This window comes from Sinocyclocheilus rhinocerous, unplaced genomic scaffold (assembly GCF_001515625.1).
Source record: "Sinocyclocheilus rhinocerous isolate Xijiao unplaced genomic scaffold, SAMN03320098_v1.1 scaffold4668, whole genome shotgun sequence".
Classification (NCBI taxonomy): Eukaryota; Metazoa; Chordata; class Actinopteri; order Cypriniformes; family Cyprinidae; genus Sinocyclocheilus; species Sinocyclocheilus rhinocerous.
This window is the reverse complement of record NW_015636628.1, coordinates 14,867-37,946: the sequence shown is the minus strand read 5'-3', so window position 1 is coordinate 37,946 and position 23,080 is coordinate 14,867. Positions and strand designations below refer to the sequence as shown.

The 23,080-nt window shown below is 42.3% G+C and overlaps 1 protein-coding gene across 3 annotated transcripts in view; it reads right to left on the bottom strand.

Annotated features, from left to right (window-relative positions):
* Positions 1–17,395: 17,395 nt before the first annotated feature.
* Positions 17,396–23,080, bottom strand: part of LOC107748014 (von Willebrand factor A domain-containing protein 5A-like) — a 13,264-nt gene continuing 7,579 nt past the window's right edge. For all 3 annotated transcript variants that reach the window (XM_016562661.1, XM_016562660.1, XM_016562662.1), the window contains 6 exons: positions 19,404–19,463; positions 19,256–19,300; positions 19,083–19,124; positions 17,828–17,967; positions 17,631–17,754; positions 17,396–17,550 (listed from right to left, as the gene is read on the bottom strand). In XM_016562661.1, coding sequence (XP_016418147.1) covers positions 17,471–17,550; positions 17,631–17,754; positions 17,828–17,967; positions 19,083–19,124; positions 19,256–19,300; positions 19,404–19,463 — 491 coding nt within the window. In that variant the 3' untranslated portion in view covers positions 17,396–17,470. The remainder of the gene's footprint in view (positions 17,551–17,630; positions 17,755–17,827; positions 17,968–19,082; positions 19,125–19,255; positions 19,301–19,403; positions 19,464–23,080) is intronic.

Sequence of the window (23,080 nt, the reverse complement as noted above, 5' to 3'; positions counted from 1 at the left end):
AGCGCTATACAAATAAACTTGAATTGAATTGAATTGAATTTTTAAGTCATGTAGGAAATGTATTTATTGTATAACGTCGTTTTACCCGACTGAAATCAACATCGTTTCAACGTTAGGTAAGCAAACGAATTGCGTTGATTTTCCGTTAGTTTTTAATGGAGTACCTGACGTTGGTTCAACATACCCTGATGTGCAAAACGATGTTGGACGACGTCGGAGATCAACGTTGCTTCGATGCCACGAGAAACGTCGATTCTATGTTAATTCTATGTCAGTTTGCTATCTGGGTAGATATATTTCTCATGTCTGTGTGTCAAGTTGTGATGCCCCGGTCGCCCGTTATCTGTTGTCTTTTTTATGTGTGCGTGTGTGTTTAATTTCAGATAATTGGCTTTCTAATTATAGATTGGGAACACGGGTCCTAGAAGCTGACGCTGGCTCCGCCGCACGTGCTTTTATAGCTTCCTGGTCATGACGTCATCCGCCGTGACGTCCCGTTCAGCTATTGGACTGATTTCACATGTGATTCAGAGCGTGGGTCGCAGAAGGCGTTCCCCTAGCGTTTTCGACGCAGCGTCTCGTTCCCTCGAGGAACTAGGGTTACATACGTAACCTGAGACGGTTTCCTGTTCTAGTTAAGCGGCGTTCTCCCATCAGAGTTGGTGTCCATTCCTCCTTTGGACGCCGGCTTTTACGCTCATTCTGTTGTTTTGTTTACTTTTGGATCGAGCTGTGGTTATTTCTTTGTTGCTGATTATTTTTCTTTAATACGTTTTGTTATAAATAAAGTTAATCTTTTTTGCAAGTTATGCTTGTCTACTCCCTTATTTTTGTTGTGATTGTTGGAATCGCAACACAAGTATTCGCTGAGTTTCAGTTCATTTTAGTGACGCTTTTCAGAAAGATATTCTCGGCGACTGAGACGGCTGAAAGAGCACCCTGTTTATTTTCTCTATTTTACAAAAGCACAATGTTTTGCTGATATTGACAGTGTACACAAATAAAAGTAGACCCTTACAGATTCACATGATGTATTACACTTATATGTATGATCAAAAATGACGGAGCATTTTAAGTTCATTTCGCTGTTATCGGGAAAAAATGCAAGTGATCCCGCCAGCGCCATCGTCGATCCCAGAAGGGTTAAAGCTCCATTTTTTTATAATGGATTCCTGTAGATCAAACTACGGTGGCCGTGAAGTGCAAAGCAAATCACAATTCTGAAAACTCAGAGCATGGTCACAGAAGGCGTTCCCCTAGCGTTTTCCAACGCAGCGTCTCGTTCCCTCGAGGAACCAGGGTTACATAGGTAACCTGAGACATTTTTAATCAAATAAACAACATTTATAATATTTGTTAGCAAAACTTCCTATATTAATATATTGCTAGTCCGTTCCTCCTCCTGCATAAAACGTCAGCCTGTTCTGTGGGTAAGTGGAGAGCAGCAGCCAGTGGTTAATTATATAAATATAGTTGATGTTAGCTTACTCACCTGTTGTTACCACCACAACGATGGCAATCAAAAGAAAAGACTCCAATACACCTCCGTTGTAGACGGCATCACCAGAAGACCACAAACTTGAAAATAAAATACAAAATATGTACTTAACAGCCGTGTTTTTAATTTTTAATATGAAAAATTAAATATAAATCTACATACCCCTACTTGTATATAAATTGGACATGGTTGTTTTTGTTTTCCTCCATTATGTGTCATGGTGAATATTACATATGTATTTTTTCTTTTTTTTCTTTTCTTTTGATATGTTTTTGTTACTTTTGTTTATATTATTGTTGTTATTATTATTATTATTATTGGTTTTTCTGTTGTGATCCTGATTTGTAATATGCTTTGTATGCTACCCACTGGTTGCTGACCAATCAATAAAAAAATAAAATAAATAAATATACAGCCGTATTTCTTAACTTCGTTTTCCTCACTATTTCACGTTAGCTCACTGTTAACGTTATGTAACGTCTGTCTGACCTAAATTGCGATAAAGAGGCAGCAGCGTAGAATGCTTGTGTTTAACTAGTTTACTATGGCTGACGTCAACTTAGCAGTTATCTGCGTTCAATAACTTTGTGAATCTGCATTAAAAAGGCTAATCTGTTGTATCGTAGATCCAGGAGAACTGAACTTCTTGATGGTCTCTTTATTTAGAGTACATCTAGGCAGCCAACAATACACACACAAGCGCACCACACTACACACTCTTCTCTGCTTTTAACAGTGCTACAGCCCACCACACTAGTGATGTTACGTTCTGTGCTGAGGCTTCGGAGCGTGTGTCGAGAAATCCCGGCAGCTTTCAGTGAAGTGCGTATCGAGGCTTGTATCGCTTTAGAGCAATGACATCATTGATCTTTTAAATCTTGTAAATTCACAGTCCTCTGCCCTGTTAAACTCAGCCACTTTCCAGTTTTAGACTAATAATATTGGCCCTCCTGCCTATTATGAGCAAAGACTTGATTTACACACATTTGATATCCCCATTCATTTCAAGCCAATACGTTTATTACACAGTCATGTTATATACAATCTTTATGAAATACACATTATATTCATATAAATAGATTAGTCTATGTGGAAATTGATTTTTTTTCTTCACCCTTATTTCTAAGCCTTAACTGGCGCAACGCAGCACTCAGTTTCAAATACATAAATTATGAGCCTTTATAGACATAGTGTTTCTTGCGTAAAGAAAACGCTGTACTTATTCAAACAATAAAAGATCTTTATTTACCCTTGCAGACCAGCTGCTGTGGAACTTCAGTTCATTCAGTCAAGATAGAGGGGGTGGAGTTATGAGGTTTACTGACAGTTTGAGCAGATCCAACAAGATTTAGTCACAAGCTCTTTTTAATACCTTTCATTAGCTAAATATTTGTAAAGCAGACAGACAGATGTAAAGGGTGACCAATATCATTGATTTATTGAAGGAAAAAAAAAAAACACCATCACCAAAAAAAGGGCACTTCGGGCAAAAAGGGCATGTGCTCTGCACAGGTTGAGCCCTACCTGCCTGTTCCCTCCCACTTAACTTAGAGAAAATCCTTTCCCAAGAAACAAATTCTTCTGGATTTTTTTTTTTTTTACAGATTTCTTGTCTTTCTTTCTTTTTTCTTTTTTTCTTTTTTTTACATCATACAATTCATACCATTCAGAATTCAATACATGTTACTTAACATCCCAAAACCTTTTTTTTTATGTCACAAATTCTTTAAGATATGCTGGTGGTTTCCTCTCTCTGACTGAACGTCGTAGGCCTCCAGAATGTACACTCTCAGACTCCTTTCTATCAGCAGTTTGAGTCATTTCAGGCATTATTTGAACATTGGGTGAATCTGGCAATTGATTTCTTTGACATCCAGTTTGCAAACTCTCAGGCTCCCTACTATCTACAGTGGGAATCAATTCAAGTGTTGTTGAAGTACTGAAAGATTCTGGTTCTTTAATATCAGCATCCAATGACACCCTATCAGTATCATATGGTTCAGCACCCAGGGCAGCTTGGAAGTCTTTAGTCATCATTTCTTTTTGTTGTCGACTGAATAATTGATCAAAATGATGTCGTACTACTTGGGCACTTCCTAATGCTACTTTATATGATACAGGTCCTGTGATGGCCTGAATCACTCCCTGCACCCATTTTGTTCCATACCCAAAGTTTCAGGTATACACAATGTCTCCTACTGTACTTCAAAATAGTGGGATCTTGCATGTTGATCATGGTGCTCTTTTTGAACTTGTTGTTTGGCTTCAGTTTTGCTAGTGAAGTCAGGATGCATTTTGTCTAAGGTGCATCGCAATTTCCTCCCCATCATCATTTCTGCAGGTGACAGTCCTGTTGTAGACTGGGGTGTAATACGATAACTAAACAATGCTCTTGCACCTTGGTCTCAATAGCATTCCCAGAACTTTTTTTTCATGAGTTCCTTAAAAGTTTGTACTGCCTGCTCAGCAAGACCATTTGATGAGGGATGATACGGTGCAGAGGTGACATGCATTATTCCATTTCTAGACATAAAATCTTTGCTTGTTTCACTCACAAAACACTGTGCATTATCAGACACCATCATTTCAGGAATTCCATGTTTCTGAGGCACTCAATAGTAGTACCTGATGTTGCTGAATTTACAGGATATGCATCAATCCACCTAGAATGGACGTCAACTAAGATTAAAAACATCTTCCCAAGAAATGGACCAGCATAGTCCATATGCACCCTTCTCCAAGGCTGTCGTGGCCACTCCCACAGATGAAGTGGTGCACACACAGGGGCTTTTCTCTGTTCTTGACACACAGTACGATCTTTTACTCTGGCCTCAATGTCAGCATCTAAATTTGTCCACCACAGGTAACTCCTGGCCAAGACTTTCATCCTCGACATACCTTGGTGAGACTGGTGTAGCTGTTCCAGCAATCCCCATTATATCCCCATACTATAAATATGTATAATCCCCATATTATAATCTAGTATAATCCCCATACTAATTCTTTTTTTCATCATAGTGTACTAACACACAGTTAGACTGCATTAACTCTTTGGATTTTTAAAGGTTTTTTTTGTTCCTCTTTCCAAGCCCAGGGGATGTCCTTTTTCAAAAGTCTATGCAACGGAGCAAGCCGTGTTGAAAGATTTGGCAGGATCCTGTTATGGAAATTCAACAGTCCCAAATATGCTTTCAGCCCTGTTACTGACGTTGGTGTTGGGGCATCTTGTACTGCTTGGATTTTTTCGGGAATGGGATGAATACCAGTGGCATCCAATTTATGTCCCAGGAAAATTACCTCCTTTTCAAAGAATTTAGACTTGCTCCTGATCAGCAAGATATCATCCAGATAGACAGTTACCTCTGGAATGCCTTTCAGGACCCCTTCCATAGTCCTCTGAAAGATTGCTGGACTGGAACTAACCCCGAAAGGTAATCGGGTGTATGCGAACAATCCTTTGTGCGTATTTACTGTCACATACTGCTTTGATGGCTCATGCTACAGAATCTGTTGATATGCATGACTCATTTCTAACTTGCTGTATTTTTCTCCTCCAGCTAAAACTGCAAACATATCCTCCATTCGGGGAATGGGATATTGCTCCAGTGACGACTCTCTGTTAATGGTCACTCTGTAGTCTCCACATAGTCTCACTGCTCCATCTGGTTTTAACACAGGCACCACAGGTGCTGCCCACTCAGAGAATTTCACAGACTCGATTATATTATCTTTAAGCAGTCGATCAAGTTCAGCTTCAACTTTGTCTCTCATAGAAAAAGGCAGTGACCTTGATTTAAAAAAAAATGAGGCTTTACATCACATGATACATGAATCTTACCAGTGGCTCCTTTTAATGTTCCAAGTTCCTCTTTGAAAACAGTTTTCATGTTTCTTTAAAATGTCCTGCAACAGCTCTGAGCTGTCTTTAATTTTATGCACATTTTCCCAGCTGAGTTCCAGCTCTGTGAGCCATGATCATCCTAATAAATTAGGTCCAGCTCCTGCCACTACCACTGCTGTGAGTTCTTTGGTAAGCCCTTTGTGTTTCACTTTAACTTTGGTGGTACCTAGAACATTCACTGACTCTCCTGTGTGTTTTTAAACGTAGAAAGTTTGTTTTCAGTTCAGGCAGTTTCTTTTTTAGCTTCCATTTAGCCATATTCCACCTGTGATAAAACAGTCACGCTACATCCAGTGTCAATCTCAAACTACACAGGGCATTCATTTACAAACAGCATCTGTGTGATAGGGGCTACATGGGGCTGTGATGTCTCTATAATATACAGTCATGGCCAAAGATTTGGCAGTGAAATAAATGTTGTGTTTTGCAAAGTTTGCTGCTTAGGCTGTTGTGGTGTTCATTCACATTGTTTCTAGATTATTGTGTAGAGTGATAAGATGCATTTTAAATAATTGCTAAAAGCTTCATTGGCCAAAAAATTAACTTTTCACAAAAACAACTAATTTCACAGTTTTTTGATCCTGACACAAAATGACCAGCTAATTGACTAATCATATCAGCAGCACATGTAAAAGTGTGAATGAGTACTAGTCAGGTAAAATCACTATCATACTAATTAGATTGTAAGAGCAGACTGATTGGTATAAAAGGAGGGAAGAAGCGCTTCCAATCATTGTGTTCTTGTTAACAATGGTTACCTCCAAAGAAACACGTGCAGCCATCATCACTTTGCATTAAAATGGCCTCTCATCTTCTTTCCTTAGCATTTGAGCCAGCAGAATGTTGAGGTATTGTTTTTGTTATGTTTTAGCTGTCCTGTTTGTGTGTTATGGTGTGGATGTGTTTTTAAACTGTGTTTATTTTGTACAGCACTTTGGTCAACACTCTGTTGTATTAAAATGTGCTATATAAACTAACTAACTAACTAACATGCAAGGAAATTGCTACAAAAAATATTGCACCTGAAATAACCATTTACCGGATCATCAAGAACTTCAAGGAGAGAGGTTTGACTGCAGTGAAGAAGTCTTCAGGATGTCCCAGAGTGTCCAGCAAGCGTCAGGACCGTCTCCTCCTGAGGAGTCAGCTACAGAATCGTGTCACCACCAGTGCAGAGCTTGCTCAGGAATGGCAGCAGGTTGGTGTGAGCATCTGCAAGCACAGTGAGTCTTTTTTTCTTTAGATGTTTTTCTTTATTTATTTTTTTTGTTACTGGCTCCCCAGTTCTTTATTCATGGCAGTGTTTTTGGGCAGAATTATGAGAGAATCCACTCCCTTGGTTGAAAAGCAACCCCACACATGGATGGTCTCAGGATGCTCAGGATGCCGTTGTTTAAAAGTCTTGGCCTCACTGTGCGTTCAGATGCTCTCACACCAACCTGCTGCCATTCCTGAGCAAGCTCTGCACTGCTGGTGACACGATTCCGTAGCTGACTCCTCAGGAGGAGATGGTCCTGGCGCTTGCTGGACACTCTGGGACGTCCTGAAGACTTCTTCATCAAGAACTTCAAGGAGAGAGGTTCGACTGCAGTGAAGAAGTCTTCAGGACGTCCCAGAGTGTCCAGCAAGCGTCAGGACCGTCTCCTCCTGAGGAGTCAGCTACAGAATCGTGTCACCACCAGTGCAGAGCTTGCTCAGGAATGGCAGCAGGTTGGTGTGAGCATCTGCAAGCACAGTGAGACCAAGACTTTTGGACAACAGCCTGGTGTCAAGGGCAGCAAAAAGCCACTTCTCTCCAAGAAAAATGTCGAGGACAGACTGAAATTCTGCAGGAAGTACAAGGATTGGACTGCAGAAGACTGGTGCAAAGTTATTTTCTCTGATGAAACTCCCTTCCAGCTGTTTGGGACATCTGGAAAATCGGTTGTTTGGAGAAGAAAAGGTGAACGCTACCATGAGTCCTGTGTTGTGCCAACAGTGAAGCATCCTGAGACCATCCATGTGTGGGGTTGCTTTTCAACCAAGGGAGTGGGCTCTCTCATAATTCTGCCCAAAAACACTGCCATGAATAAAGAATGGTATCAAAACATCCTGCAATAGCGACTTCTTCCAATGATCCATGAGCAATTTGGTGATGGTGCTCCGTCATGCTGGAAAATGCATGGATCATGTCACAAAGCAAGAGTGATAAAGAAGTGGCTCGAAGTGAATTACATTGAAATGTTGGACCCATGGCCAGGCAACTCCCCAGATCTCAATCCCATAGAAAACCTGTGGTCAGTCCTCAAAAGGCGAGTGGACAAGCAGAAGCCCACAAATTGTGATCAACTCTGAGAACTAATAAGGCAAGAATGGATCGCCATTAGTCAGGATTTGGTCCAGAATCTAATATCCAGCATGCCAGAGCGAATTGCAGAGGTTATAAAGAACAAGGGTCAACACTGTAAATATTGACTCATTATATATTTTTGCCAATAAAAGCCTTTAAAATGTATGATATGCATATCATTGTTTTTCAGTATATCATAGAAACGTGGAAAATTAATCTACAAATACTGAAGCTGTCAGGGAAACACCAGCCTCGTCAGGTCCCAGCACTCATCCTGCACGATCACAGTCACCTGAGTTCTGATTCCCCGCACCTGTCACCACGTAATCAAGACCAGTATAAAGCCACCTTCACTCTTCACTAACCTTTTTCTGGTCTTGAAGTTGCTACCACAGACTTACCTGACTCTATCACCATCGGATACTTACCTCCCGATCTTCTTCATCCTCTGCTAACCACGTCTTGGGAAACCGAAAAGGAGATAGAGCCTGTTAGCTGACCAAGCTAAGTTACCTGCTCAAGCTAAGTTACTCACCTGCTGACTCTCCATTCCTCTGCACCCCATTCCTTTTGCTAATAAACACCATTTCACTTACCAGTTACTCCATTTGTGGTCTCCTTCTGTTCGGTGACAGAAGACCAGACCTAGAGAAGATTCCAACGGAATGGATCCACTGCCGTCAAACCTGCTCACCCTCAAGGACTTCGTTCAAGCCGTCAACTCCGCACTTGCACCTCTCTCCACTACTGCATCTGCCTCCGCCAGTCCCATGGCCCGGCCCGCTATATTCTCAGCAGAGGCGGTGGATTGTAGTGGCTTTTTGTTGCAGTGTTCTCTGTTTTTTGAGATGCAGTCCCGAGCCTTCCCTACCAAACGATCAAAGATCGCCTTCATAATTACACTCCTGACAGGATGTGTACTGCAGTGGGCGGAGTCACTTTGGAATGCCAACAGTAACACAAACCCCCGACGCTTTCACGAATCATTTTACGGAGGTCTTCGGCCAAGCTATGTCGGAACTGTCTGTTCAGGATCGATTATTCCGGCTTCTCAGTGTGGGAATATTCTGTTCAATTTCGCACTCTCACTGCCTCGAGTGGTTGAAATGAGACCGCTGTCCTCACTGCTTTCCGGCAAGGAATGAATCCTCGCATCCGCCGACAGATGGTGATCTATGATGACACTTAATCATAGAAGTGGTAGAAACTACCACAAGGGTATGAATACATTTTGTGAGAATGTCTAGCATTATTGGTTGTCTGGTGTCGAGGTGGGTGGGTTGGGATCGTTGAATTCCTTTGATCAGGAGGAAGGTTTGTGAATTGTTTATCTCCGGGGAGGGAGTGCCAAAAATCAGTTAGTGGAAAAATTGGATGCCGCTCCGGTAACCTTTGATGGACCCAACTTGGAGGCCCACTTTGAATTACCATTGTGTATGAAATGTGCTATTTAAATAAACTTGCCTTGCCTTGCCTTGCCTTAACGCAGTTGAGGTAGGAGATAAATGAGGAGATTGAGAGGAGAGAAAAATCGGGAAAACAGTAGGTTATACGAAAGGTGGAATGCATTTAAAAACACCTCCATGTTGTCACATCGGATTGGAGGGTTCTGGGAGAAACTGCTTGGAGGATGGTGTCGAGTGACGCGTCAAGGAGGGGTTTTAACGGGTGGGTTATGGAAATATTAGTTCTGAAAGGTGAGGTACTGGAGTTGGGAATTGGTCCACTTCTGGAGCCAGTGTCCTGAATTTCTGAAACAGAAAACGAGAAGGAGTCAGTGATTAGATTTTTTTTGACCCGGGGACATTTTTGGCAATTTTGATGAATTGGTCGCATGCTGAAATCCAGATGAGACGTCTTAAAAGTGGCATCAGAGTGGGTGAATGAGAACGGACTTTATTATTGCAGCATACCCCGAATAAGTGCCATCCATCCGGATGGATAGGCATCACTTTGAAAGCTGAAGTGATGTCAACTTTAGCCATTCAAGCGCCATGACCCACAACTTTTAACGTATCGATCACATGATCAATGTCGTGGTATGTGATAGAAAATTCATTGAGAGGAATCAAGCTGTTTATGCTTGGGAACGGGGAATTATGCGGAGCTGACAGGTCGATAATAAGGCGTTTCTTATCCGAGAATTGCTGTAATAGAGGTTATTACAGATAATGTTTTGAGAGAGTGGGCATTCCACACTGGGTTTTAAAACCATGTTTGAGGCTGAACGGCAGATAATTTATGAATTCGGAGTCTGGCTGGTGAGATATTCATAAATTCATTCATAAATAGTCAATAAAAAAATAAAAAAAATTCTTATCAACTCCAGTGTATGATTTCCTTACAGGGCATACATGACGGGCATGAGCACCGCTGCAGAAACTGCAGATGTGGAGGTACCAGCAACGCTGTCTTGTGCATTTGACGATGTTGAAGTTGTTGCAGGGCTACCTGCTGTCTGCAAAAGATGGAGCATTCCCTCTAAATTTTGGATTTGCGTTGGTGGTTACAGGTCTTGGCACGTAGCTGGTGTATTTAACTGGGGTTGTGTCCGGGCAGGGGGGAATAGAGGGGCTAATTTTAATTAGAATGTGCCACTGACCTGCAGATCGCGCATGAGATGTTACTGCAGCCTAGAAACACTTTGCTGTGAAGATAGGGGAATTGGTTCCATTTAGGAGACCTGTACTGCACACTTTGCAGAGAAGAGCTTGTGCTAAGTATAGAAGTGCCCTCCTCCATAGGACAACGCAAGCTCAGCTATTAGCGCAGAGTTCGGGGCCTTTTGAGTTTTGCTCGATCTATTGGCCGCCTTTGGGGCTGTAGTGGATTTAGGCGTGAGGTTGGCTGATAGTCAAGTCAAGTCACCTTTATTTATATAGCGCTTTTAACAATACAGATTGTGTCAAAGCAACTGTACAACATTAATTAGGAAAATAGTGTGTCAATAATGCAAAGATTGCAAGGTGACATATAGATCATACAGTTCCGCTTTGTTCATCCTCCTGTGAACTGTACTTCGGAATTAATTAGCCCTTGCCTCAGGCTTAATACTGTCCACTTTACAACAGGGGGAATTTGTTGGCACGTTAGTTTGACATGTTCACTAACAGCTGATTAATGACCGTTGCGATCACATTTTACCTCCGAAGAAATTCTGGCAGAGTCAGAAGATTTGGCGCACAGTCCTGCAGTGTGACTTCTATGACGAACGTCTAATTATCTTTGTCTTTTCAAGACAAGCCATGACCAAAATTAATGCTGGAGTTTTCATTGTTATGGTACATGTCCACTGGAGTGGAGTAGAGCAAGCGCTTTTAATTAATTTATATAGAAGTTGAGCTTCACGCTCACTCGCGAGTGTGAAGCTCAACTTTCATATGAATGAACTGAAAACTTTTTAATGCGTCTTGACTATTGTACAGTCTGACATCAACCCTCTAGTGTTGTTTGGTCATTTTAGACCGGAATAAAAACATGTTTTGAAATGTTAAAAATCGCTACATCAGAATGAAACAAAACTCAATGACTTTTATGGAAGACGCTATGTGACCACAAAAAAAAAAAATGTTTCGAAAAAGCTAAATGGTCGTAAAAAAAAAGATAGTTGTTTGGGGTCAAAAATGACCGTCTTTGGAAATGAATAGGAAATATGAAAATACAGAGAATTGTTTGTGTACAATCTACAAATCATTCAGAATGCAGAAAAAAGTGCACAGCAATGAAGGAGTGACACTCTAAAATAGTGCAAAATAAACACATTGCACCCACTTTCATCACACTCATTTTCAGACTTTCATCACATTCATTTTCTAAAAGAAGAGACTCCAGCGTGACTGTGATCAACACTGATCCGGATCATTAAGCAGCTCTCCTCACATTTCAGCATCATTTAACAATCAGCATCATTTACTGATGAATTGGGCCTTTATTTAGTGATTTGACAGACATTATTAGCCGTCCTGCACACTGCTGTTAAAAAACCAGATAGACGTGAAGAATTTGCTGATGTAATCGAGTCAATCCCCAAAGAGGTACTGTAGCAAGCCTGAAAAGCGTTTTGTTTTGTTCAGGTGTGATTTAAGTGAATGTATGTTCTGTTCCTGTGTTATGTGTTCGTTTAGAATGCGGGCTTTGAGGAATGGGTGTTCTTCTGAAGAACAAGTCTGTGTACTCATGTGTGGGTGGAGTTTTGGGAAAGAGTTCCAGAAGTTTTTTTTTTTCAGTTTTTGTCAGGGGCAGAACCATTTGTTGCATGAGTGCTCAAATATGCAACAAAAGTCAAATATTTATTGAAAATGCAAATACTTTGGAAAACAGCATCTCAAATAATTGTGCTTAAATTATGCTGAAAAATATGGTTTCTGCTCCAGTTTACGTTTTGTTCTTCTGTGGTTGGAGCTCAAAGCGAGTCCTGACAGTAACAGAAAAAACGCTTCATTACAGCGGCTGTGCACAAACTTCACATTATATCCAGGGAACCAGAGTGTGTGATTTCTAATTAAAAAAGACGAGAGATTTTCAAATGACAGGATTATTGTGCTCTTGAAACGGTATCAAGCAAAGCTGCTCTTTTAAATGGATTCATTAATTGAACTTTAGCTGATTAGAACTGATTATGGCTAAAGACGGCATGCTAACGCTAACAACGCCGACTGGTCAGTGCAATCAAGAGCCTCAACTCGAGTGTCATCGGTTCAAGATTCACTTTACTGATGATCAACAGTTAACAGTTAAACTCACAGAAACAGACAGCTGTTGAGAGAAACGTCAGTTCATCACTAGATCTGTGTGCGTGAGCCAGTCCGGTTTGTCCTTCATCCAGTCCAGAAGGCCACATTCAGTCTCTTCCTCTGTCTGTATTGGGGGGGGGGTACTGGATACTAGATGCTCAATTTTCTTGTTTGTTTGATATATTTATTATAAATTTTTGTTGTTCTTCTCTGTTGCTGTTTGTCCATGTTTTTTCTTCTTTTATGTTTACAAACTGAAAGGTTTTTTGACCACAAGTTTTGGAGTTTTTGGTTTAATTTTCTCCTCTCTTGCTTCATAATCAGCTCACTTCTCTTTAAAGTGGTTTTAATTCTTTCTGCTCTTGTAGACCTGAAGTTTCTTTGTCCCCCGAGGACTCCAGCCATAATCTGTCCTTCTCAGCAGCTGCTTTGATTATGTCTGCCTTGAAAAAAAACAAACAGGCCAAGTTAGCACTCAAGACCAGTCAAAATGATAATTAAATTTTAAGCAACAAAATACAACAGAAAGGAAAAGGTAAACTTTCATTTGTAAACAACAGGCTGCTGCATGGAGTCCTGAGAGTTTCTGCAGTTTGTTAACTCTCTGACTCACTTGTCACTTTTTATTGGGAAAGAATGACTCTGCTTTGATTATGTCTGCCTTGAAAAAAAACAAACAGGCCAAGTTAGCACTCAAGACCAGTCAAAATGATAATTAAATTTTAAGCAACAAAATACAACAGAAAGGAAAAGGTAAACTTTCATTTGTAAACAACAGGCTGCTGCATGGAGTCCTGAGAGTTTCTGCAGTTTGTTAACTCTCTGACTCACTTAGGCCTTACTTTAGCGGTTACTTGGGGTCCCAGGTCCTCTAGAAACTGGACCAGTCTGTTGCTGAAGTACTGAGGAAGCGGTTTGTGCATAAGCCGGATTCTGAAGGCCAACAGAGGTATCTGTGCTGCGTCCCATGTCTGAAACCTGGGCAGATGGAAGAGCTTCAGCTCAGCTGAGGGCTGCTCATAAGCACGGTCTAATGTAAGGACACAAAGAGCTCAACTCTCTCCAAAAGCAGCAGAAAACACAACACCACAAACCTCCATTTCCATTGCAGTTCCACTTAAAGACATCCCGTCCAGTGTCCTGTCCACAGTGTCAGTCCTTTTGCTCTCAGATTCCCCCATAACCTTCAACATGCCTATGCCTAGCTGTATGAAGATCTTCCTCTGTTTGGACCTGTGCTTGTACACCGAGCCCACTGCACCTGACACACTGTCTGTGAGCGACTGTATGTGCTGCGTCAACTGGCCTTTAGAGCACCGAATGACAGCAGCAGAAAAAATACAATGGTTCCCTTCAGCAGAAAGTATTTAAGGAAAGATAGGAAACAAAAATTTGATATATATATATATATATATATAATACTAATTCAAATACTTCCAGTTCAATTTGTATGAAATTAAAGTGAATCAGAAACACAAAAGAATTTTAACTGATGTTTAATTATATTGAAGTTTAATACTTATGTGTGTTTATAATAGGAAAAAGAGTAACAATATTTAATTGTTTATAATTGACTTAGTTTGCCAAATAACACACACAACAAGCACTACAATAAGAAAATAACAGAAATTTTACAACCTTCATATTTAATATTTTTAATATATTACAATGGTAGATTTCATGAAAAGGCAATTGGTTTGTGGTGTAATTTATATTTATGCTTGGGCTGAATTTTCATTGCACTTCCAGCATTTTGATCAACAGACATTGCCAGTGATTCCAAACACTGAATCATTTTGATTCAGTTGAGAGTTTGGAAAAGCTTTGTTTCTCCATCACTAAGGCTACATTCACACTGTGAGCCTTAGTTAGGGTGACCATATACATATATACAGTATATATACACACACACTAAATATGCATACAAGCCAAGTCAGAAAGTCTTTATTTCGAAAGTGCTTTATACAATATAGATTTTTTTCACAGCAGTTTCACAATAGTATCAAATTCTGCTGTAAAGCAGCTCTAACAAATCAATAGTGTCATTATAGAGCTCAAGTCAGTTCAGTTGCATAACTGTAAATTCATCAGTTGAACATACATACTGTATATACAGTGAATATGTGCATATGCATGTATGTGTGAGTGCTGTGACAAACTCCTGTGCTCCACTGCATTCTGAACAAACAGAAGACACATGAGTGTTTTACATTCTTCACATCTGTGTGTAGTTTGGCGTGTATGAGGCTAATTGTTTTATGATTGTGTGTAGAGTTACTACGCAAAAATACCATTTTTAAAAGAGTTTAAATAGTTTTGAATGAAGTGTTTGCTTTTGCAAGATATGTGTGACGTTTTGCATGTTGTGTGTGTGCTTTGTGGTTTTGTGTGTAGTGTTTTGAGAAATGGAGTCATAGTTTCAAAAACTGTGTGTAAGCATTAAAAAAATTTTGTAATACTAATTTAAGGTGCGTTTTACTATAAATTCAGGGCTCTAATGATTTAAAGCAGTGAATGACATCACATCACCCCATTTTGGATAGGAATAGAGAGATATGTTTATCCAAATTAATTTGAAGAGAATCCATTTTTTCTTCAAATGTCACACTTTTGGACTAAAGCTCTGAGGAGCTCATGACTTTATGACAACCGTACAGACTTATATCATATTAAAAGACTTGGACTCCAGTTTTGATTTTACACAAATTAAAAAACACTGTCATTACAAGATGTTTATAGTATTACAGAGATCAAAAACTGAAGCTTTGGAATCAGTTTGAGTAAAAGATTAGAAAGATTACAAGAGCGATTTACAATAAATACACACGTTGACTAACTGAATCCCTATAAAACATAATTGTATTATTGTAAACTCCAAAAACAATGCTAAATGTGCGCGTTTATGGCACTGGTAATGCCTAAATATATTAGAAAACCAGCTTTGCCTAGTGACTATGAAACAATTGCTTCACAAAGTGACTCAGTGAATCGCTCGAAATGCCACGCGCTGATCAGAACGCTGTAAATGCAACGGAAACTCAGCTCAAGCAAACATAAAAACAGCTTTTACAAGCCAATTCCAAATGTTTTATTGAATGTGTAATCTATTAAATGCAATTAACAAATCATCTAATGCCATTAAATATAAAGTATGTCTATATAATATATGTTCTTTATTCATTTCCAGTATTTTTTTTGTTTGTCTCTTCCTAATCTGAGATCAGGAAAAAAACATATAGACACTTGGTCCAGAGATATTTCCATTTTGGATGCTAATTGCCATCAAACACTGGCCCATGTGTGTAAACCGGTCCGAATTTTCCTTCATTAATGAAGGCCACTTCCAGGCCTTTCCTCTGTAATGCTTACAGCAACAAACAACAGAAGAGAGACGAGAAAGACATCCATAAACAACGAGACATTTAAAGTCTCATCGAGTCCAATAGCTTCTTCAGTTTTAACCTGAGAAATCCAAAGACTTTCACACTGTCATAATCTTTATTCACTGTCAGAATATCTACAAGATAGATTCACTCAGTCAACACCACAAACAGAGAGAGTTTGGTCAGAGTGATTGACTTAAAATGTCTGGCAGCTGGAGATTTAAGGTCGGTCTACAGACAGAGCTACAGTGATCATTATTGAGTGTATGAAGATGTCTGTTAGTTTGGCAGTGTACTGTAACCACATGAACAAAAGATGAACACCATTGGTGGAGCTCAGAGTTTCAATAGTATCAGTCACTCTCAGCTTTGAAATGAAACTCTATTAGTGTATTTAGCAGACGTTAGGCTGGTTAACTTGGTTAGGCTTGTTAGCTGGTCCTGTTAAGTTGGTCAGGTTGGTTAAGTTGGCTAGGCTGGTTAGTTCAGGTGGCCCGCTGGCCAAAGCATCTGCCCCTCCCCCCCTGGGCTGCTGAAGAGAAAGCAGTCGTGCTGTTCTGTAGTGAGCCACTAGAGGACCAGAGATGCGCTGTGAACGAGAATGATGCTGCTGCTGTGACTGTATTGTTGTTGACACTGTTATGTGTTAAATGAAGGTTCATTCATGTCAAATACACTGTGTAAATGGTATGGCTTTATTGCGATTATTGTATCATATTTTCAGGAACGGTACAACATGTCATATCAGTGTTCATTGTCATTAGTAAGAGGAGTACGATGGTATTTTTAGAGCAAAACTAAGCATCTGTGACAGTGGAATTTGTAGCTGTAGAGAATAGCCACACGTGTATTCATAAATTTGAATTGAAGGTCACAGTTCATATTAAATCTGGGTATTTTACAATCAGTATATTAATTTTTTTTGTAAAATGTAGACATCTTATTATTAGAATTATTGTCCTTGGCAGTTAATAATTACATAATCTAATTCTTAACTGTAATGCATTAAATGCAATTCTAAATATCAGACTAATAATTATGGCTAGTTAATAGACACTTCAAAGGTGTGGTAAGCCATTTTTTGAAAAGCGCCGCTGAAATTTGAAATTAGCAAAACAAACACACCCCCACCCCAAATGACCACACCCCTATCTCGATAGCTCCACCCCCACATTCACCAGCTCCTCCCTTATCATGAGTGGACACGCCCCTTACTGCTGATCCACTCTCAACAGTGTTTCTCAGAAATCGCTTACTGCACCTTTAATGACACAGTTTGGTAAAGACACACCGACACAATCTGCTCACTACAACACACACAGCACAATAATGGAGTCATGATCACACAGAATCCATGATTCAGTGAATTCAGAACACAAAGTACCATACGATTATACATTTAGAACTATATTTAGAGCAATAACATGAATTTAGGACAGGCCCTAAAGCTTACATACACACACAAAAAAAAAATCCCTCTGCCACTGATACAGAAAGAAATGTGTTAGTTGTTAGTTTTATTCTGTTAAAAATGTTTATATTTTACCCTAGTAAACAAACACGCAGATGTATATGATAAAGAGTGAGAGTTCTTTGGTCTTCTGACAGCACAAGATTCTTCAGTCTTCAGATTCCCAGCGCGTCTTCAGTCACCTGAGATCCTAACAGCATGTTCCCGTCACACACACACTGAGACAGGCCGTCCACTGAAACACACACACACACACACACACCACTGTAAGAACATGTACAGCAGCACTGAACGAATTAATGAACGTCGTCTCACGTTTCTGAGAGCGGATCCATGACGCCGCCTTCATGGCCACAAACTGCCACTCGACCTGCTGATCTAATTTATACACGTGTAACCAGATGAGAGCGAGGACAGTGGCCCACACTGACCCGTCCACCTGAAACACAAACCACACGTCACACACAGAGCGAATCATGACGTACCTGAGGATATGACATCACATGTCCCACCTGTGCTGGTTTCTGATTGGTCACCTCGTCCTCCGTCTTCCCAAACACGTCAGCCAGTGCAGTGTTCAGCTCCCAGCATCCCGCGGCCTTCTGAAGAGAGATCAGCTGGAGCAAAGGGTCCATCCGGGGCTCGGGTTCGGCTGAAACACACGCATGGATTAGACAGAAGGAAGCAGCATGATTTCTGTAATGATTGTCAGTAAAGCAGATCAGTGCAGACAGGATTCGTTTCAGGACTATAAAGGGATCTCAGTTATGCCTGTTTCTCGATGTTCTGAAACAGAGCGAGTTTTGCCATTTCTGAAGGTTTGACCTCAGCACCCGAAGCAGACAGACCAGCGGTGATGACATCACCATCCAAACGCAGTGATGATGTCATCATGTAGAGTTCAGCTTTACATGACAAAAAAATCCAGCTGACGCAAGACATGCACAAAAAAACAATATCTAATTGCAACCCAAACATAACCAAATCCTTACTGTAGAAACGTGTGCATGATGATTAAAGTGTGATGCTATCAATACAGGCTACTACTGTATGTACAAACTTTTCTCTTTTCCATCTCCTCAAAGAAAACATCACTACTCATTTCCATTAATAATCAAGTTAATTATTCTGAAACGATCTACATGCAGTGTTTTTGCACTATTTAAAGTCTTTAGAGCAGTGATGGGCAAACTTGGCCCTTCCAGGCCACTTTCCTGCAGAGATTTGATCCAACCCTGATAAAACTCACCTGCCTGTAGCCTTCTAGTAAACTTGAAGACAATGATTAGCTGGTTCAGGTGTGTTTGATCAGGGTTGGAGCTAACCTCTGAAGGAAAGTGGCCTGGAAGGGCCAAGTTTGCCCACCCCTGCTTTAGAGCAAAAGCACAAAACCCTTGAGAAACATATTTAATTTCCATAAGCAGACCTTCATTTGATGCCCATTCGTTAATCTTCCAATCGGCAACATCCACATGTAATATCTGAGATATTTAAGCATATTCAAACATTCAAGAGTGCTACACCAGGAAACTACATTTACCCATTAATAGTTTGTCAGTGATTAATATGATCTCTAGTTACTGTTAAGGGCAATTAATAGAAGAAATGGTGTACACTTTATAGACACAGAATGGGATAAAAGACTGATGTAGCCTATTCAGATGGGATGGAAATCTAAGAGCAGCTCTGTGATTGCAACATAATAATACGACGTCCACATCTGATCAGATAATGTTTCGTGAATGCGAGCCAGATGTGTTGATTTACCCTGATGTGACGCAGCAGCAGATTCAACCATCGTGCTGCAGTCTGCAGATTGAAAGAAAACACGATTAAATTGCTTTAAGAGCACATGCTAAAAAACAAGCATTGAAAGAGTGACAATCAGACACTGAGAAATGAACAAGACATGTTGAGTGATGTGCCTGTTGGCTGTTTACTTCTCTTAAACGGTGCAGAAGAACATGCCATGTAAGCCTTCATTGCTATGAATACAGAAATAAACTGATGAGAGTACATTCAGATATGGAGAAAAAGACAGATAAAAATACACATTCAAAAAATAACAAGACAAGTTGAGTGATGTACCTTTTGACCGTGCACCTTTCTTTCTTGGTCTAGCACAATATGATGCGAGATCCACCATTCCTAAAAATACAGAGAGAAAAGCAGATATAAGAATAACAGACACTTTAAAAACAGAAACTCATCTGTCAGAATCAGAAACAAAATTAAAAACCACTCACATCAAACAACACACACGGCTCAAATCCATCTCAAGAGCTCCAAAAACTGTATTCTTGAATTTTCTATTTTTTAGTGAATACCTCTATGTATTGGTATTGAAAAACGTCTCCAGGTTACGTAGGTAACCATGGTTCCCCGAAGGGAACGAGACGCTGCGTCAGAGCAAGCTTTGGGAACTAATCAGTCCAATGGAACGGCGAGACGTCGTAGGCGGGTGACGTAGCGATCAGGAAGCTATAAAAGCACGTGAGGTGGAACCGGCGTCAGCTTCTAGAAATGAAGCAAGCGCTCGCAGGGATGACGGAAGTATGGCCCTGAGACACAGCGTCTCATTCCCTTTGTGGAACCATGGTTACATACGTAACCTGGAGACATTCCCCTTCAGGAACTCGAGCTGCATCGGAGAACGCTTTGGGAACGAGTATGCCCACGCCGCCAGACTTGCAAATCCCTGCCTAGTGGAAGAGCACAGCTAGGACGAGAGAACAGAAGAGCCAGAAGTGGCTCGCATATCTAGGCCATAGAACCTGACGAACGTGGACCAACCCGCAGCGTTGCAGATGTCCTGCATGGACACACTTGCCAAGAAGGCCTTGGAGGCCGCCATATCTCGGGTCGAGTGAGCCTTGACCCCCAATGGCGAGGGGAGATCATTGGACTCATAAGCAGTAGAAATAGCATCGACTATCCACCGGCTGAGGGTCTGTTTAGTAGCAGGAAGACCGCCCTCCTCCACAGGGCAGCTCTGTGGATTGCAATTAAGCTTCTGCTGGTCTGGCTCCCTGAAGGGAGGAGGACAAAAGGCCTGTAGTACGATAGGCTGTGGTGTAACAGAGGGAACCTTAGGGACATACCGCGCTCGAGGGTAGAGAAACACTTTGGCCACTGAGAGGGCCTGAAGGTCCCCAACTCTTTTTAGAGAAGTAATAGCCAGAAGAAGGGCAGTCTTAATTGTCAGATAGCGATCAGAAATTTCTTCTATAGGCTCGAATGGAGACTTACAAAGAGCTTCTAGCACCACAGCCAGGTCCCACGTGGAAACGTGAGATCGTACTGGGGGCCTCAGCCTCAGCGCACCGTGGAGGAAACGTGTAACTAGGGGGTGTCTGCCAACTGACTGACCACCGAGAGGGGCGTGGTAGGCCGCAATGGCCACCACGTAGACCTTCAGGGGGGAGTGGGTCAACCCTGCAGAGAGACGGGCCTGCAGGAACTCCAGCACTGTAGGACTGTTCCCTTGGGGAAAACCCCTTGGTCTTGAGCCACCACTGTAGCAGTCTCATGTACAGCAGGCCAAAAGGTATCACGTTGGACGCAGCTGCCATCAAACCCAATAGTTTCTGAAACTGCTTGACAGTGAGTGACTGGCCTTCTCTGACTCTCTTGACTGCCGTGAGGATCGACTCGATCCTGCATCGTGGTCAAATCCCACACCACGCCCAGATAAGTGGTCCTCTGTAATGGAGAAAGCACACTTTTCTTGGTGTTTAGTCTTAACCCCAATTCTTTCATGTGAGCAAGAACAACATCTCAGTGTCGAACCGCTATCTGCTCCGATTGAGCCAAAATCAACCAATCGTCGATATAATTTAGTATGTGTATGCCCTGGAGTCGCAGTGGAGCCAGAGCAGCATCCACACACTTCGTAAAAGTACGGGGTGAGAGTGCTAGGCCGAAAGGAAGAACTCGATATTGGTAAGCTTCGCCCCTGAAAGCAAACCTCAGGAACTTCCTGTGAGTGGGAAGGATGGAGACATGAAAGTACGCGTCTTTTAGATCTATCGTAACAAATCAGTCCTTGGATCTGATCTGCTTGATGGTGAACATTCTGAACTTCAGTCTCATGACTGAGCGTAGATCTAAAATGGGACGCAGCCCCCCATCCTTCTTCGGAACAATGAAGTACTGGCTGTAGAACCTGGACTCCCTGTCGTGAGGAGGGACCACCTCGATGGCCTCTTTTTTCAAGAGAGTGTTGACGTCCTGTTCTAATACCAGAGCCTGCCCGGGGCCCACGATTGTGGGAAAGACCCCGTTGAACGGTGGTGGAGGAGTGCCAAACTGAATGCGATAGCCTTTCTCTACAGTGTGCAGGACCCAACGAGACACATTTGGCAGTAGTTTCCACGCTGCTAAATAGTCTACTAAGGGAACCAGTCTCTCGAGACTGGCCTCCGGTGTACTTGTGGCTGCTAATTCGGTGCCCTGAAGCAGAGGACCGGCAGGAGACGGCCGAACTAGCTGCTCAGGAGACCCCCGAACTGCGAAGTCGGGCTTCGACTGCGAAGCCCTCGACCTAGAGCGCCGCTGACCTCGGTCCCATTGCAGGGGAGCACGAGAAGCGACGCACTGCTTTTGCTGCTCACGGTATGAGGAGGAGGGGGTACACGGCGAGGGCTGCCCCCGCCTAGCAGCCCCCGAAGCTGGAGAATGGCGAGGGAGGAACCGCTGGAACGCTGCCGCCTGTTTACAGGCCTCCTGGTACCTGTCGACGACGGAATTGACGGCGTCGCCGAACAGGCCAGAAGGCGCAAGCGGGGCGTCGATGAGGGCGTCGACCCTGTCCTATTCTTTAATATCTGACAGGGTCAACCACAAATGTCTCTCTGCTGCCACTAGAGCTGCCATATACCGCCCAATGGCACAGGCGGTCTCTTTGGTGGCGTGGAGAGATAGGTCAGTGGTCCTGCGAAGCTCTGCTATATCGTAAGATTTTACTTCCTCGCCTTCATCTAGTTGCTTTAGCAGGTCTGCTTGGTATGCCTGTAACACTGCCATGGTGTGCAGACACGCACCAGCCTGACCTGCTGCCGTATACCCCTTGCCCACCAGGCTAGATGTTGTGCGTAACTGCCTGGAGGGCAATGCCGGAGCCTTTAAGGACGATGCCGCGCCAGGGGACAGATAGCTCGCGAGCATCTGTTCCACCCAGGGCATCGTATTATAACCGTGGTCACTAACCCCCACCACATTTGCATAATGAGAGGAAGTGGGGGTAAATAGACGAGATAAATATGGTCTAGCCCACAATTTCGACACCTCAGTGTGGAGATCGGGGAAGAACAGTAGGCTCCGGCGCGGAGGTGGTAGCTTACTCCACAGAAAGTGTTCATCTAGCTTACTTTTCTGCGGTTCAGCTTGTTTTTTGGCCGGCCAATCGATATTTAACTTAGCTACGGCACGAGTAACCACCTCCACCAACTCCTCATACTGTGCTGAGTAAGGGGGTGAATCCTCATTGGCGCTCTCCACATCAATCTCTTCGGAGGAAGATAGGCGGAGCGTGGAGCCCGTTCCCCGGGGGGAAGAAACCGCAGTGCGGGCTTCCGATCCCAGAGAGCGGGAACCGGATCTGGCGGGTGAGGAAGGAGATAGGGGCTCGCCCGTCTCTATTCCCTCCGCCAAATCCAATTGCGAACCCCACGAATGCAGCCGCCGCTCAGCCTCGGCTGAAGCGGGACCAGCACCGCGAGGAACGCTGGCGAAGGCTCCCTCCTCGAAGAGAGCCTTCCGGGAGC